At 36.0% G+C, this 19610-nt stretch overlaps 1 protein-coding gene across 1 annotated transcript in view; it reads right to left on the bottom strand.

The window, feature by feature from the left end:
• COL11A1 (collagen type XI alpha 1 chain) overlaps positions 1 to 19610 on the bottom strand; it is a 301954-nt gene that overhangs the window by 253473 nt on the left and 28871 nt on the right. The window contains exon 2 of the mRNA XM_069090512.1: positions 16267 to 16434. Within this exon, the coding sequence (XP_068946613.1) occupies positions 16267 to 16434 (168 nt within the window). The remainder of the gene's footprint in view (positions 1 to 16266; positions 16435 to 19610) is intronic.

Here is a 19610-nt window from a genome sequence, read left to right as displayed (position 1 = left end):
CTTACAATGTTTAGAGGTGATACTCACTACCTTACTATCCCAAGGATCTCCTTTGGAACTCTCTTTCTGAATGAATGCCACATTGGTAATCCCCCAGTCCTTTGGCAAAATAGCTGTTTGCAATTATAGCACACATTTGGGCCAATATTCAAAAATTTCACAGTGGAATGCCTTTAAAATTCCAGGGTAGAAGCTACTGTGCAATAATTGACGTGTTTCTATCTTGCCAATGAATACTAGAACATGGAAGGTAATGTGGTATGATGGAAAGAAATCAGAGGCAAAGGAAATAGGTTCAAATCCTGGCTATGTCATTTACTACCTCTAAGAATGAGATCAAATCATTTCATATCTCTGGATCTCAGTTTTGAGGGACTGGATAAAATGACCTTGAATGTCCCTTCCATGTCCAAATCTGTAAATCGATTATCATTATTTGATTCATTGTATAATGTAGTATGAACCCACTGTTCAATAAAGAACATATTTGGGGTTATGCTTCCAAGGATGTTGATGGAAAAACTACCCATAATCCCTAGACTTCCCTTTATTTCACACCTAGGTTATTCTCCTACTTAAAATCCTTCATCTCACCTCACCTAAGTACCTTTACCTGACTTTCAAGGTGTTCTGTAATTTTGCTTATCCAACTTTATTTTGAGCTACTATTCAGCAGCACACCTTTATGGCTATTGTGAGGTCAATCTCCTTGCTGTCCCATGAACACTCAAATTCATTAATAACTGCATTCTTTCACTTAGATTACTTCCCTTTCTCTGGATGCTTCAATTTCCCGTCTAGCTATACAAATTCTTCCTATCCTTCACGACCCAATTTGAGCCTTCCCTGAGAAGAGTAAAAGATGCTTACAGAATACTTTGTTTCATTAGAGATAAGTGGTAAAGAAATAGATTTTAGCTGCTTACAAGGAAAAACTTCCCTACAATTAGACCTAATTGTATGGCTAAGAAAGTCTGTATGTAGCACAAAATACTGAAGGAATTTGATTTTTGGATTTATTTGTCCCCAAGAGCCATGTGAGTTGCAGCCAATAGCCATGACCTGCCTTCATAATCCTAGGGAACGATCCCAGTGGAGACACAGGCCCCTGTAGTTGCTGCTACCAGAGCTACAACCTGTAACTTCTCAGAAACTAGAGCTATTAATGTCTGACAAAAGAAGGTTCTTGAAACCAAGGTCCTTGTCACTGTCAACTGTTTTTTTATCAGAAACTGATTTTTTTCTAATTGAAATGACACGAAAGATTTGTTTGTACATTGACTTTGTCTCCGCTTGACACTCTAGCCAAACTGAATTACCTGACATCTAAATCACCATGCCTAAACCTTTGCCCTATCTCTTAGGCACCTGGAACATGAGGCTTAATTACCATTGGCCTTGACTGCATCCTAAGGACCACCAGATACTATCTAATATACCGCCATATTCTCCAGACTACTGAGACTTGACATCTTCTGTAACATTGCTTTCTAAGGTGAGACTTTCTTTCTTTCTTTTTTTTTTTAAAGCAATTGGGGTTAAGTAACTTGCTCAAAGTTACACGGCCAGTCATTTCTGGGTTTGGTGCTAAGTATCAGAGCCCGGATTTGATCCCAGGTCATCCCGACTCTGGAGCCAGTGTTCTTACTCGCTGAGCCAGCTAGCCGCCCCTAAGCAATTAGGGTTAAGTTACTTGCTCAAGGTTACACAGCCAGGTGTTTCTGGGTGGGTGCTAAGTGTCTGAGCCTGGATTCAATCCCAAGTCATCCTGACTCTGGGGCAGTGCTCTTACTCGCTGTGCTACCTGGCTGCCCCTAGGTGAGCCTTTCTATCCATCCTAAAGTTGAATTTGTCTATATGCCCCTGTTAGGATGTAAGTCCTAAGAGAAAGAGGACTGGCTTGCTTTCTGCTTGTAACCATAGAAGCTAATACAAAGCTTAGAATATAATAATTTTTTTCTGTCTGTTCTCCCTTCCTTCATTTCTTCTTTCTTTCTTTACTTCCTTCCTTCCCAACAAATCTGTAAGAACAAGCATTTATATAGTACCTACTAAGTGGTGGGCACCATGCTGAGTGCTGTTTACAAATATCCTCTTGCTTGTTCCTCAGAAAAACCCTGGGAGGCAGGTATTGTTATGACCCCCATTTTGCAAATGAGGAAACTGAGGCAGGCAGAGGTTAAGTGGCTTGCCCAGAGACATACAGTTATTAAGCGTCTGACACCAGATTTGAACTTAGGACTTCCTGACTCCAGTTTCAAGCACTCTCTCCAGTACTACCTAGCTACAAGTACTGCAATTATCATGGATTGAGAAATTGAATCTTTGAGAGGTAAAGTAACTGATACCCAGAACAGACAGGACTCACTTCTGAGTCTGTGGTACTTGTACTCCCTCCTCTGTATCAACAATCTCTCAACTTCGCTACATTTGTAACAACAATGCATTATTCATAATACCATAATACCTGTGGTGGTTATGAATATGCTGGTATGGTTGTAAATCACAAAATGTGGCAGATTCTCCACATAGAGGGTGGAACCAAAGGCTTTATTCAAATACCAGAAAACCGAGTCCCAGAATCAGAAAGCCAAAGTCATTGCAGTAACCATGAAGTTGGTACACATGATTAATGCAGTGAACAATTCCCAAGCTTTCACAACAGAACAGGCTCTCTCAAGCAGGGATCCTCCTTTCTCACTCACGGTAGCTCCTCAGCCTGGTTCTTGGAAGTTCTTAACAGAAATTGCCAAAGGAAAGGTCTCAGCAGAAGTTGCAGCCTCCAGATGCTCACTGAGAGGAAATTCTGACTGTCCTGCTGGTGCTCTTTCCTCTATACATTATGTCTCCTCCCTGTTCTGCCCCCTCCTACTACATCAGCAACTTCCTCCCTTGGTAACTACTTCTGTGCTAATTACATAGCTTAAACAAGGCATTAACTTGAAACAAGGTGCCAAGCACCTGCTTACTTGCCAATACAAAGGGGCATGGGAGATCTTCAGATACCATTAACATTACAACATTGCCGAAGTCTACCATAAACATTCCAGTCCTTATTGATATTTCTCTCCTCTCAACTCCTTTAGCATACCATTTTTACCAAATATTCACCCTTATACTGGCATGGGTACTTCTTCCATCAGTGAAAATCATGATACCTCTGTTCCTTAAGAGATGATCTTTGAGAGTGTCTGTCACTGACAAGCTCTTAGGTAAGACTCAAAGAGGATCTTGAAGGACAGGAAGGTCTGTGACTGAAAAGTCCTGAAGCTAACTTATATGACGGCTAAATTTACACAATATTGACAGACATCTGGGGTGAACATGCATCTGTCAAAGGACCATTGTTGAAACTTTTCTAGCTTGGTAGGAACTACCACAGTTTGCATCGCATTCAGGATCTCAGGATCACCTGTTGTCACTGTGATCATGGGCAACAAATACTCATTAGCTGGCTGGTTGATTAATTAATTGTATCATAACTACATATGTTGTTATTCAACTCTCTTGTGACTAACAACTTGTATTTGGGAGCTATTTGGCTAGTGTTTTTAAGTACAATTAAGCTAACTAGCTAGTAACATGCCCAAATCCATGATCATCGCCTCATTAGAGTCATACTCAATTAACCAATCAATTGATCAATATTTTAAGCCAATTGAAGAATAAAATGTTTCAAAAATTATAGAAATGGTCTCACAGTCAGGAAATTTTAAAAAGCAAGATATTTAAGAGGAATAACAATCTCAAAAAAACAAATTCTTTTTTTATTCTCTTTGGTTTTCTGTTTTGTTTGCTTTTTGGAGGGGGGGGGAATGCAGGGCAACTGGGGTTAAGTGACTTGCCCAAGCTTACTCGGCTAGTAAGTGTTAAGTGTCTGAGGCCACATTTGAACTCAGGTCCTCCTGACTCCAGGGATTCTGACAATTAATTCTTTTAAGGATTAAAAGGGGTGGGGGACTTTAAAATAAAATATAAGGCTGCAGAATAGGCAGGAGGTGTAATGTTGCATGTGAGAAACCACAAATGAACCAATTTGGCTGCACCCATTCCATGCAACAAGCATTTCTTAAACTCTTCCTATGTACTAGGCATGGAGCTAGGCACTGGGGATACAAGGTAAAAACTGAAGGCATTTGGGGCAATATGTACACAGATATTTAACTATGCCATAATTTGGAGAGGGAAGAAGGATCTCATAGTAACAGAATTAGGAATGGCTTTCTCAAATGATGGCTCCTACAAAAATTGAGATACAGCCTGTATAAAGTCAGAGAGATTGGATTAGGTATCTTGGTGAAGAAACATTGTTGAAGTTTCTGGTAAATGAAAGATACCGGCTCTCAGGGCATTGTTGGGACAGGAAAGGATATGGTTTCGAGGATATTGCTGGGATAAGGGGGCCCACTTTGCTATCCCACCTTGATTCAACTCTTCCCACCCTCAAGGGCCATCGCTGAGGTGCTTCAGTGCTTGCCAAGGATGCTATTCTACCTGCAATTTTCAACCCACTTGGGATTTCTTCTCTTGCCACCCTGTCACCCTAATCCTTTCCTCCAGAGAGCCCTCTCCACCCCTATTTCCTATGGACCTGAAGGAAAACATAATAGCAATGCAGTTCTTACACCTAAAAGTCATGACTCAATAGAAAAAAAAACATTCCAGGTACCCCATATTTATCTCTCTGACCTATTTCCCCACATTTCAAGTTTTAGCCTTTGTTTCCCCAAACATGTTTACAGATTTCAATGACCTCTTTGCCCTCCCCCTTTTTTTTTGCTCTTTGGAGGGCAATTGGGATTAAGTGGCTTGCCCAAAGTCACATAGCTAGTAAGTGTGTCAAGTGTCTGAGGCCAGATTTGAACTCAGGTCATCCTGTCTCCAGGGCTGGTGTTGTATTCACTGCGCCACCTAGCCGCCTCTGCCCCTTTCTTAAGAGGTACAGAAACCTCCCAACATTTCAATAGTATTTCCCAGAGGCCTTGACCAAGTTAGCAATTTTATTTAAGATCTTGAGGTGGTGATCCAATGAAGATGCCACCAAAATTGTGATATTCTCTTATGGAGTTAGCCCAGAAATGTCTGGAATGGTAGGTATGGAAAGTGATAAAATTAGACTTCTGATTTCTTGTCCCCAGTGTTCCTCAGGGGACTCCAGAGTTCCATCCTAGTCTGTGATGCCTCTGCAAGGAACATTCCCACATCTTTCTCACAAGAACACAGTTCCTTTTTTAGTACGTAGGTCTCCTGCTTCAACCCCTGACCTTTCCAGGAGCCAGGTGTCCTGCTTCCTACCAAGGATTGGTATAAATATAGTATAACTTATTTTAGAATGAAAAAAATATATCCAACTATACTCATGGACAAGATGGACAGATGTTGCTTGATGTTGGTAGAGTTGGATGAACTGATCGAAAATCCAGATCCAAAATTTAGTTATGAATTACTTGATGTCAACATGACCAAAGATCTTGAGTCCCCTAGGAATCTGTCTGTATTTTCAAATATTTTGGCCATGTTTTCCTAAGGGTAATATTTGTCCCCACCCTGATTAACTTAATTCCAATGTATTAAGTTTAAAAAATGGTTATAAAGAATTAAATTTTAAATATCTGAACAAGATGATTTACACTTTGCAATCTCTTTGTGAGATATAGACTCTTTAACTGGGTCAAAAATATCACAATAACTTTTTCTAAGGCGCAGTTAGGAGCACAGTAACTAGAGTGCCATCCCTACAGTTAGAAAGACTCATCTTCCCAATTTCAAATCTGACCTCAGGCATTTACTAGCTCTGTGACCCCAAATAAGTCACTTGACCCTCTCTGCCTCAGGACCTCATTTGTAAAATAAGCTGCAGAAGGAAATGGAAAACCACTCCAGTACCTTTGCCAAGAAAACCTCTAATAGGGTCATGAAGAGTTGGACTGGAATGAAAAATGACTGACAACTTGTTCTTAAAAAAAAAAGTTAACCCTAAGGATATTAAATGGAACCTGGAGCACTGAAAGTTCAGGAACTGAGTGATGGAAACACAGACTTGTACCTGTAATAGAATGCAATGTAATTGAGGGGAGTAAGCACAAAGGTAGTGTTATATCACCCCCTCCCATTGACTTTATTGTCAGAGAGATTAGCCCAGTAGAGGACAACTCATTCAACATGGACACACTTAAGATAGCCATGTAAACAGAAAGATAGCTATCAGAAGTAACAGGCAGCCTCAAGGAGAATAACTTCTTACACAAATGAGAAATCATGGCCGTGAACTCAAGAAAGAACTTTCAATAATCAGGAGCTATGAGTTTACTTTTTGGCCTCTACATATTTCCTCACTACGATTATACTTTGAGTTGGAGCAATCTTTTGTGAGCAAGGAGAGATTGTGCCCCCTGTTGGGGTTAGGAGGGATTTTTTTTTGTAATTATTCTTACTATAGCTTCTCTATACCATTCTAAAACCTAATTGAGTCTTCTGACTTATAAGCAACGAAAAGAAAACTGGAGGGAACTCATAAGCAACAGGAAAAGGAAACCAAATCTTTAAGGGTTACTTCTCGAACTTGGAGGGTAGTAGCGTCATTAGTAACCCTTTTGGACTTGGCATGTCAATGCTAGCGGGAACTGAAAACATAACCCTAAAGGAGGTTTTGCACTTTGATAAAGGAATAGATTTTATGTTTGTCAAATCTGAAGGGAATAAATGAAGGAAACAGGGTTAACATATCTGATGACAAAAAATATATTGATACATCATGGTGTTGGGCAGAACATATGATTAATTCTAGCAGATAAATCTGAAGTGAGATATAAGTTTAAAAACCAACTTCAAGAATATAAAATGGTTGAAAACTGAGATTGATATGATTAGTTTTTTTTTTCTGGAAAATATCTGAGGGATTTACTGGACGGCAAGCTTAAGAATAATTAACAATTGATGATATAGAAAATCTTTGGTAACATGAAACAGCAAATTTTCCAGAATTAAGGAGGTGATACTCTCATTGTTCTCTTCCATAATGGATCATATTTCAAATATTATGTTCAATGAGTGTACCACATTTTAGAAAAAATATTGATAAGCTAAAGTGGGTCAAGAGGAGGACAAGGTAATGTTGAAGGTTATTCCTCAATGTTGTGCTATTTAGGCATCAATTAAAGGAATTAAGAATATTTAGCCTAGAGGACCTAAAGCTTAAAGAAACAATGATAGCTGTTTTCAAATTCTAGAAGGTCTGTCAAATGCAAAAGAAATTAAATATGTTCTTCCCGAATTCCAGAGGGTAGAACTAAGGGTAGTAGGAGCCGACACTAAGAAAAAGATATCAATTTGATGTAAAGAAAAACTTTCTAACTTAGAGCTATTAAAAAGTTGGATGGACTACCTGAGGAGGCCAGTTAGCTCCTCATCACTAATGGTCATCATGAAAAAACAGTGAATGCCACTTCTCAGTTATGTTATAGATTTAATCCCTAAGTAAGAATGTATTTGATTAGGGGGCAGCTAGGCGGTGCAGTGAATAGAGCACCAGCCATGAAGTCAGGAGGACCTGAGTTCAAATTTGACCTCAGGCACTTAACATTTACTAGTTTTGTAACCTTGGACAAGTCACTTAACCCCAACTGCCCTGCCTTCCCCCCTCCAAAAAAATAAAAAAAGAATGTATTTGATTAGATTTGATAGCCCCAAAGACCACTTTCAGTTGTGAGACTATAATTCTCTAATGTTGACTATTTGGAGGATGTCATCATCTTCTGCAATTGATTTCAGCTCTGAGCTTCTTGATGGACTAATGATTAAGAGAGGAATTAAACAAATTTGGTAAAAGAAAAAGATTCACTGGCTGACAGACTATTTTAAATGAGGTCAAGTTGCTAGGTTCAGATTAATTTCATGTTTAAAATGTTTACAGATACAATACTGAAATTACTAGAACTAAACTTTTAAATCTCTTTAAAAAATGAGATACCAGAAGCTCAGATAAAAATAAATATTCTCTCAGCTATAAAAGGAAATGTAAGTTCTTGGAGTTATAATGAACCATGATTACTAGTAAAGAATAATATGACTAAAAACTAAACCTTGAAAACATAATTTCATTTCCTTTTTTGATTATGTTATTATACTTGCAGAGCAAGGGGAAATCATTTATATAGAGGACTGATTTAGAAAAGGGATTTGACAAACAGAATTATTGAATATTTGCTGATGAAATGGGGGAAAAGATTAGGATCAGTGATTGGATGTGGAATTGCTTCTGGTTAAACAACCTTGAGAGTCAGTGTGATACAATGGCTAGACAGCTAACCTTGGAACAGGAAAAAACTGGCTTCAAGACCTATTTCTGACAGATATTGGCTACGGTCCTAGGCAACTCACTTAACCCCTCAGTTCTCTAGGCCAGTGATGTCAAAACAACATCAAACCTAGGGGCCATTAAACCATATATAAGGATGGGGGCCATATATTGACTGAGAAAATCACATATGAACACTGTCAATGTCCTGTTGTATTTTATTTATTTTGTTAAATATTTCTCAATTAAATTTTAATCTGGTTTGGACTACATTCAGGAGTATTCCAGGCCATGTGTTTGACAACTTAGACAATTCTGAAAGTATAAGTTAAAGAAAAAGTTAAGACCACCATTTGCAGAGGGAGTTTTCTTCCCAGGGAATCCCTAAAATCAATGAAATCACAGACCCATACCTATTCTTAAGCCTAATAACTATGGCTAGTGTGTGATGATTAATCATCAGTGCTAACTTGGAAAGAAGTTTCTAGTGGTCTACAGAATTGAAGCTTGTATTTTGTAACAGGCCTACTCAATATTTTTATCAACTGAAGGAAGATGTAAAAGGAAAACTCATAAAACTTGTAGATGGTACCACAATGCAATGGACAGTTACCTGGCCTTTCTGAATCAAAATCAAAAAGATTTTGACAGATTTTTTAAAAAGGTACAAAATAAAAATAAAATGCAATAGGAAAAATAGAAAGTTGTGATTGAGACTAGATAGACAGACATATAGAAGACAGATAGATGATAGGTAATAGATATGGCATTTATGGGCCAGACTGTTAAAAAATATTAAACTTGATAGTTGAGACAGTCTGAAAGTTAATTCAAACAATAATAGGAGTTTTAGACTTTAGAATAGAGTTGTAATTCAGTTCTTAATGATCATCTGTGTCCCTCTACCCCAAAGAAAGTCTGGGCAGACCTAGGAGCAGCAATTTTATAACTAATTATTAATAAGAAGTAAATGGTTGCAAATTTAATTGGAAGTTTTTGAATTGTCTTTATTCTCCAATATTTTGTAGAGCATGAAAATGGGGATACATAGAGTAATGTAAGTTAAAAAAAAGATATTAAAGTAGGCAACAGTGATGATTGGTATATTATATATATATATATATATATATATATATATATTCACCCTGAAATCTCAGAATAATAAACATTGGCATCTTTCAAAATGTGGAATTAATTATTTTCTTAGGCCTATATGCTTACAAAGGTGTTAACAAATGCAAAGTACCACATAGTTTCACATCTTTATATGTGTTTTGTACATATGTGTGTGTATGCATGTGTGTGTATATATACACAAATATAGACACATACACATATACAAGAAGGGTGAAGGAAAATAGCATTTATATGACAATACTACATGCTACACACTGTGTTAAGTGCTTCATAATTATTGTTTCATCTGATCCTCACAACAACCATGCAAGGTAGGTGCTATTATTATTCTCATTTCACAGTTGAGGGACCTGAACCAGAGAGAGGGCTAAGTGACTTGCCCAGGGTCACACAACTGTTAGGTGTCTGAGGTCAACTTTGAATTCAGACATATTTAACTCCAGCAGAACTTTATCAACTATACCACTTAGCTGCCTATAACAGGATTATATATAAAATGTGTATATACATATATATATATATACACATATATATGCATATATATGTGAAAAATAAATTACTTGACCCTTTTCCATATATGTGTATGTGTATTTAGCCATTTAGTCTACACTTTTAACTTGCCCAATGAAACAAAAATGGAAGAGCAAATGGTAGAACGAGGGTGAGTGGGAAGATAAAGCTAAAAAGGCAAACAGCAGGGAATGATTGAAAGGGATGAAGATAGAATTGATTTTAAAAGATCTGAGCACCTACCTTGCCTGAAAGTTAATTTGAAGGATATTAAAAGTGCTTGAGATGGGTGGCACTAATTCAAATTGCCTGGGCAATGTGCACTCAAACTTCTTACACACTATGAAAACACAAACCGAGGAAATCTACTAAAAGTCACAGAAAGTGAATGATAATGTTGTCAGGATTCAGATAACTTAATTTTTTTCCATAGTTCATAATATAAGCCCTAGACCTCAGATCTTACATGTAGCAATGGAACATGATTTTTTAAAATAATGCTAAATTATTGATTCACAATAGACTTTCTCCATAAGAAATGTGTTCACTAAACAATCATTTTAAATCCATAATAAGGATTGCAGAATAAGTATATCACATGTGTAAATAAAGGTATTAATACAAATTCTCAATTACAATTAGGAATTTTTCTTCACTAGTACTAATACCCTATTGATAAAATACATAGGTCAACTAAATTTTGGTTGATTGATAAAAATCATTGTATGCAAGGGGAAATGCTGCAATTTGAGCTAAAGGTCACAAAAAAGAAACAGACCATTGGGGGGGGGGGGGGAAATCCAGACAATAAATAATGATGAAAATAAAACATTTGATAGCAGGACTAAAAATAACATTCCCTCCTCTATTCACCATGTCTTTCACCTGGTGATAATATAAACATTAATTATATGGGATTGAGGAGTTGTATTACAAATAAATATGCCAAACTTAGAGAAGTCACAGTTTGTTGATTTTGGCTTGTGTTTTCAGAGGATGAGGGTATTCCAGGTAAAAAGGGGATCCTGTGAAAAACTGAGTCCTGGGAAAGGGAAAGTTCCTTTATAGGTAAAAAATTGTAAGTGGGAGGTGTGATGGAAGAATGTAGCCTTCAGAGCAGGAGAAGAGAGAAGGGACTGAAGGGAAGAGGAAGACAAATTTGATAGGTGCATATCTCAAAGAAACAAACCCATTTTGCAGAACCATTAGAATTGCAAGGAACCTCAGAAGGCATCTAGTTCAACCCATAAATGAATAAGAATCTCTTTTCTATCCTCTCAAACAAGTAATCCCACAGCATCTACCTTAAGATAAACTGAGGCCTGTGAAAGACATTAGTTTAGAAAGGACAAGGTCACCCACTGCATCCTGGCCCATCGCCGGGCCAGCTTGACTTTTGTCTTGCCACTGGACTCTGGTGACTCTGGAGGAGAGAGTGAGGCTGACAACTTGGTGCAGCTCTGCCTCCCTTAAATCCAATTCACTAACAAGTCAAGACATCATCTTCCTGATGTTATTGGTCTTCTTTGAGAGTGAAGGATAAGCAACAAGCACCTGAGGGTCTATAGCAACGGAGAACCCATTGGCCCCAAAGGGACCTCATTCCGTTCTTTGGATAGGTCTAACTCTTAGCAATCTGACCTCCTTCCATGAGATCAAAAACCTTCCTCTTTGCACATTTCACTCCTTGTTCCTAGTTCTGCCTGTCAGGGATAAACCAGATAAATCTAATCTCTTCTACCTCAAAATATCTCCCCACTTGCACACAACTCAAATATATTCTTCTGCATGATGAAAATTCAGCTTCTTCAACAGAATCTCATAGGGCATGGTATATAGTTTCCTCATCATCCTGGTCACCCTCCTTTAGAAACGTTCCAGTGTGTCAAAGTTGAATGTGTAATGCAGAATGGAACACAATACTCTGCTTTTACCAGGGGAAAGTGTTCTGGGATTATCATTCCCTTAATAGATACTAAACTTCTCTTAATAGAAACTAAGATAGCCTTGAGGCAACAAGGCCTAGTGAATTGAAAACTGGCCTTGGAGCCAGGAAGATTAGAGCTCAAGGCCTGCCCCTGGACATATACTTGACTGTGTGACACTGTGCAAGTCAATTAACATTTTGATGTCTTATCTATTTCTCTAACACTATAAACTGCAGAATGGATAAAGGGAATTTCCTTATCAGAGAGTTCGCTTTGTCAGTGAAAACAAAGATCCAGATCTTGTCACTAAATCATAATGATCTCAATAAAATATGATATTGAAAAGGTAAATTAGTATTATCTGCAAAAGGAAGGCCCAAGGGCAGAGATTCTAACCTCAGACACAATGACCTTCCATGTCAGGTCTTTCATTTGTAAAATGTTGCTTATCCTTGTTCCCAGCTGTTGGAATTGCTTAGAGAACTCACTGTAGCTATATCTACATAAAGAGTTGAAGAATGAGGATTCAATCCAAAGAAAAATGTTTTGTCTACCAGATACAAAAAATAAGAGTTTAATTGATTTTCACGGACTTGTCTTGCTGAGAGTGTTTCCTGATTCCTACAGTGGAGGATCACTTGTGAAACTGTTGTCAAGGCAGAAAGGTAAATGATTGTCCCCCTTCCATCTGTGCTGCAGAAGGCTTTTCAGACATTAAAATTAAAGCATCCAGATTGGGACTGCCAAGGACAGTCCCATAATTTAAAAGCTAGAAAAACATCATAATGACAGTATTTACTCTAACATTTAGGACTCAAATGAGCAGTTCCCATTGTCACTGTGAGCTCTTCTACTTATTCTACTCATTAAAAAAGGGGCTGAATTACCATAGAACTTGTTTCTGAATAAAAGAAGGAAGTTAAAAAACTTACTGCTTTTATAGATCTCTCTTTGAAAGAATATTTACCCCTTGCAATTTTTAAGTTATGGCATAGTGGATTTGTTTTTATTCTAATGCTAATTTGTTATATTTTACACTAGGGCCAATCCTCCATGATGACACTACTGATGGCCACTAACAAGACATATTTTAAAAGGCAACACAAGGCCCCACCTTTCCCAAAATATCTTTCCCACTAGGTTACTATTTCATTCTCCTCCCTCCCTCATTTACATAAAATTCCCACTACTAATTTCACAAAGGTACACTAGACAACACAGGAGGAAAGTATGTCTCCTGAAGACCTTGGTCAAAATGAACTTTTACCACCTATGAGGATAAGGAAAGGCTAACTATCAATTACTCTAGCTCTTCCCTTTTGAGGGATTAATGAACAGGGGTTTATTGGACTAAACTGTGATATTGAAAGAAAAAGAAGCTATCTCAGAAGGGAAGAGATAAGACAGGTCATGTTTACTCATTGCTTCTTTCAGACTGCTCTGACTTTCCCAATTACATAGTTTTATCAAGAAATCTACAAACTTTTACAGCTTCCTATAATCAATAAACTCTAATTAAAATACATTTTAATTACTGTGGATAAAAAGCCAGAATATACATTAATGAAAAAAATTGTTTTATATATGTGTATATGTGCATGTATGTGCACATATGTGCACACATATACTCTCCAGTAAAGTACTAGTATTATACATGTATATAGATAGAACTTTTTTCTTTGCTTTCAGTATCCTTTTGTTGAACTTAAATGTATATTTGGGGATAGTTTCAATGCCATAGGAAGATCAACATGTTCAACTAAAAACATGTTTATTTTTATTGATCTTTTGGATTTATCTGAAATTATTTTCAGAATTAATAAAGCATCTATTGGCAGAATAGAAGAGGACTAAGAATTGAATTTGATCTATCAATTGTATAAAAATAATTTTATAAAAATAAAAAATGTATACAAATATCTAAGGGATTCTATAGGTCCCCTGTTCTCAACTGTGCAGTTTTCAATTTTATAATCTTAATTTTCTATTTCTTCATTGTTAGAAAACAAAGTAGTGAAGTCTGAGATGCACATGTGGTATTTGATGATAGCATCTTATCACCATTAATGATCTCTTTAAGATGTCAAATCCCAATAACAGAATGTCCAGATATAGAATGCTAAATGATCTCTGACTGATCTAGAATCTATTTTGATCACAGGACCATAGATTTAGAGCTGTAAGGATCCAGAAAGGGCATCAAGTTAAACCCTCACATTTTATAGCTGAGGAAACTAAGGCCCAAAGTTATGAAATGCTGACCCATGCTAGCTCAGCTAGTTAAGAATCTGAGGTAGAATTTGAACTCAGATCTTCCTACCTCCAAGTCTGTTTTTCTATCCACTATGCGATAAAGTAACTATACTAAGCATTTTCAAATGTTTTTAGAGACCCTCTCCAGTAAAGTACTAGAATGTAGGATAAATTTCCTTTTTCAAATATCATATCTTTAAAAAAAATCAGAGAACTCTTTCCAAAACCATACCACATTAAAATAAAATATTAATCAAATAGACATTAAACATAATTTAGTTCTTCAAGTCGCCAGAATAAATTCCATTATTTTTGGTAATATATCATTTTCTATGCAAAATTATTTTTCATCCCAATAATGTGTGTTTGTGGACATGTGCATGCACCTGCATCTGTGCAGCAATTTTAGCTAGCCTATCTAAAATATAATGGAACAACAGAGAATTCCATGAATCAAACAATGATAGGTATTTGAGAATACTTGGAAATATCAATCAACTGCCCCAAAGACTACATGCTTAATTCCAGAAATCCCAATTATTTTATGGTGTGGCCAATATTTGGTACTTAAAAATATTTGGTACATAAAATCTTCCTAGTACATCACACACCTTAAAACATCTCTCTAAGAAAAAAATTTCTCCTTAAAAGAAGAAAAGGAACAAATCTTCATTAAGTTTGGAAGTGGTCTATTATTTAGAAACCCAAAACTCAGTGGATAAATTTGATTTGAGTTGCTTCAAGTAATCATTTGTGATCATATTCTTTTATGTGCAAAATTAAACTGGAATTACTAAAAAAATGAGATTACCATCATGAATGAGAAATTTTGTAAAATCCTGTATACTATTTATTTTAAATTAACTGAAATAAAGTGAGCTCTCCATTACCATACAATCATTAGAAATGTTGTGTTTTCTAATTTGTAGAATCACTTTAAAGAAACTTGACTTAATTTGACAAAATCTGTCACAATGCTAAAGGTTATGAAGATACACAGATGCACTATATTCTTCAGCATAAGTCAAATGAGATTTCAGTCTTAAACTCTCCCCCTAAGAATGCTGCCATTTTTAGTATAATTCTAAATTCTGGGTCAAGATTCTGAGCAATCAATCATATGTATGATCGTGTGCTAAAAACCTAGAGGTTCATCTATGGTTTGGTCTTAAGCCAAAATGGCAGATGGAAGTTTTAAAATGAGCATATCTACTAGCATTTTGTATACCTTCTAAAGAAACAAAAATGTGTGAATAATTTGTTAAGATGTATTTTCACTGTGTGGCAAATATAGTCACAGAATTACTTGTATAGAATATAGCATTCCAGTATCTTAAACAGGAAACATTAAAGGGTTTACAATAAAAATCATCTTTAAAAGAAGCATTTACAGATTGTTGACAAAAATATTAAGTAGTAACTGAATGAAATTACTTCTTTCAACTCAACTGCTTGGTCATTCATTCTCCTGTTCCCCAATAACTTTTGAAGAATTTGACTTATTTTCATTGAGACTCCATGAAGGGGTCTCAGCATACACAAGTTAAATTTTTCAGCCTATTCAACTTTAAATATTGAATAACCATCATATTCTAAATACTATGGGGACACAGAGACAAACAGATCCTATTCTAAAGGGATTTATGGAACAGTTGGAGTGAAAATGGTAAACAAACACATGGCAATTGAAGAACAATGGAGTATTTAGCTATGAGAAATGGTGGCTCACATTTTGCTCTCTTGAAATAGATTTATATGGGCAGCCAGGTGGCGTAGCAACCCTGGAGTCAGGAAGACCTGAGTTCAAATCAGACCTAGGACACTTAACACTTACTAGCTGTGTAACCGTAGGCAAGTCACTTAAGCCCAATTGCCCTGCCTTCCCCCGTCCAGAAAAGAAATAGATTTATATATGATAAAAGTCTTCAAATGGACAGATTATCTGGGTTTTCATCAAAAGGGATCTTTTATTCCCAAATTAATGGATAGTTTGGTCATTCATGTTCCCACTATAAGTAATTTGTGAATATGAAATATCAAGCTGCATGAATTATTTAAATTATCAAAAGACAATAAAATAGTATTAAACTACAAGAAAACTTTGTAGATTCTGAAGTACAATATAGACCATTATAAACTCACCTGGATATAGCTGTTTTGTGGGGGCACTGATCTGTGCTCGCTTTGTAACTTTATAAGCAGTATCTGAACCTTTTGAATTCCTCCTGTTTGTGCAGAATCCTGCTGTTTTTGATATTCCCTCTGGTGAATTATGAAAGTCTAATGCTTTTAGTACATCAACTGGGGTAGCTGGAAAAAAAAAAGAGGGAGAAAAGATTACTGGCTCTGATAATCTGACATAAGAAAATGCAGGTTTTCAATATAACGGGTGGTTCAATGTAATAATCAAAAGAGGCAAATAATAATCATGCATCATTTCGCATGGTTGTCTGATTTTTTAGGGCATGATCCTTACATAAATGAACTCTCCAAATAGACACAAAGGGACTAAAACATAGGGGAAAATAATGAAAAACTATTTATTGCTGTTAACACTATATACTTTGTAATTTAATTCAGACAAATAAGATAGTCGAAGAGAATTTGTTAATTACTCATATAATCCTTATTAATTCTGAGTAATGAAATTATTGTAGCTGTGTTGTAAACCTGTATTAGTCATTTACCTATTAGTATCTAGTTTATGCATCATCCAACAGTGTTACCAAACACTAAAATTAGTATATTTAATTTTTTTTTCTGATAAACATTGTTTCAACAAACTACTAATCAAATATGTTATGGAGGTATGGAGGTGACCCTAAATTCTTAAAAGTTCTTTCAGTTAAGCACAACCCTTCACATCTAATATCATGCTAATAAGATTTGACTATGGACATAGTTAAAATGTCTGTTTTCATACTAGCCACCTAGCTGAGCATAGAAGGGTTCATTACCAGTAGGCCAGCCATTTGACAATAAATTATTTGTCCATGGCAACCCATGAAACTAAGAAAAATACAAAATGTCCATCAGTCCTGAGGAACCCCTCTCTGTTTCTGAAATGAGGGTGACAGAAGGGCATAAAAGGAGGCAGAAAATGCGAAGAATTATACTTTATTTAAATTACACTTCATAAGATTCTAATGAATATTAACTCAATTTTTAGTACAGTAATTTTATTTATTGACCAAGTGGTGCCTATATTAATAAAGGGACTGAATCATATTGATCTTAAAATACATGAGAAATGAAAACAGGAGGAAGATAAACATAGCTGTTAAACAGAAGCATGATTTCCAGATACTTCTTGGAGAGGCAAATGCAGGATGAGGTGATAGAATTGCTTTCCCAAAGGCAATAAGAGACATAATTTCATGGGGCATTTGGGCATTATGTTTAGGAGCAGCATTTACAAAAACTATCATGAAAAGAATTGGATTTTATGAACTTATCTGTTGTAGATGATGAGTTAGAGAAAGTCTATGAAAAATTGGGATAAGACACTCCAAAATAAATCAGATTTCATTGAAGAACTAAGCATAGGGAAAATGTGAAAACTATGTTGGGAAATTATATTCAAAAGTGAGAAATGAAAGTATCCAAAGGTATTTAGGATGACTTAAAGTGTCTTCTCTATAACAACCTTAAAGATATGGGTCAGGAGGTACTAGACATGATAAACATCTTTCCCAATTTAATTAACTCATTTTAGTGTACAGAAAAATATTGGGTGCTGATGTGTGGAGTCATTGCAATATTAGATGCCTTTGTTCAAATATTTCATCATTATGTAGAGGTGGAGGTGACCCTGGTTCAAATACTTTCACCATGATATAGAGCATCTTGTAGACTATACCAGCTGAGCACAATTACTGCTACTAACACCAAGATGTTAGCGGATCAGAATCAATGTCCAAGAAAAAGAAAGAATTTTTTAAAAAAGGAAAAAAGAAAGAATAAAAATAGAGACATCTTTAGGTTAATATATTGAAATAGATTTGATCAAAAAAGAGGATTTAGATAGAAGACACTGTCACATGTACTCACCATTTCTAAAGGAAGTTTTATCAACACAAATCAATTGTCATAGGAAAGAAACTACCTTAGTCAAAACACATTTGAACTTGTCACTAAGTAGATAGTTATGGTAGCCATAGTCAAGCCTAGTTTACAATGTATTAGGAATAAAATCTTACAATTGCCTAGTTCAAAGGAAGGTAAGAAAAAAAAAGAAAATCTACACAATGACCACAAAAACATAAAAGAAAATAACAATAGCCTAACTATCCACAAAGAAAACAAAAACAGATTGAAGAATGCCTGTGGTCCAAAATACAATACAATCATCCTGTTATGTCAGTGTAGATACAATGGATGGACACCATGGGACAGCAGGGATAATCAACTGTGCCTAGAGTTGAGCAAGAGTTTGAGAAGTCAGATTGTCTGTGGGAAATGTTCTAGTGCGTTTAATTATCTCAAGTTTCTCCTTGAAACAAATCTTGTTAACAATTCTTTTCCTGATTCTGTATGACTGCAAGTCATGAAATAATATAAAGTTGAGAGAAAGAAAATTGAAGGTGACCCAAAAGGAAAGGGTGAGGCTCATGCAGGGCATGAGAAAGGCAGCTTCAAGGACAACATCAGACAAATGTGCAAATGGAAAAGAAAGATGGGCCGGTCACATACACTACACAGCCTGTTTTCCATTGGTATTCATGCAATTTTGTGAAACTGAGAGCAAAGCCTACAGAATAATTCAGTGATTGGCTACCTGTGGGAGATTTATAAAAGGAAATTATATCAAACATATAGGTATAGATGGCCTGTTATCTGCATCATAGCAAGGTAAGCTTACATTAATGAAGTCACAGGACTTAAAAAGCCAAACCCTGAATATCAAGAAATATTGGTATAATTGCCATTTTACAGCAATTTTCTCTAATAAAGACCTCATTTCTCAATTATATAGGAAACAAAGTCAAATTTATAAAAATAAGAGTCATTCTGCAATTGACACATGGTCAAAGGACATGAACAGGAAATTTTCAGAAGAAGAAATCAAATCTATTTATGGTCATGAAAAAATTCTCTAAATCACTATTGATTTGAAAAATGCAAATTAAAACAACTCTGAGGTATCACCTCACAACTATCAGAAATGACAAATGCTGGAAAGAAGGAGGGAAAATAGGTATACCAATAACCTGTTAGTAGAGCTATGAACTGGCCCAACCATGATGGAGAACAATTTGGAACTATGCCCATAAAATTATGCATACCCTTTGACCCAGCAATATTATTTCAAGATCTTTACCCTGAAGAGACTTTTTTTAAAGGAAAGGGGGAAAATGTACACAAATATTATAGTAGCTCTTTTTGTGGTAGCAAAGAATTGAATATCAAGGGGATGCTCATCAACTGGGGAATGGCTGAACAAGTTGTGGCATATGTTTGTGATGGAATACCATTGTGCTATAAAA

The sequence above is a fragment of the Petaurus breviceps genome, unplaced genomic scaffold (assembly GCF_028583685.1).
Source record: "Petaurus breviceps papuanus isolate PSGF00001 unplaced genomic scaffold, PetGlider_PUasm1.0 186, whole genome shotgun sequence".
Classification (NCBI taxonomy): Eukaryota; Metazoa; Chordata; class Mammalia; order Diprotodontia; family Petauridae; genus Petaurus; species Petaurus breviceps.
Note: the sequence above shows the minus strand (reverse complement) of the source record. Positions and strands in the feature narration are given on the sequence as shown.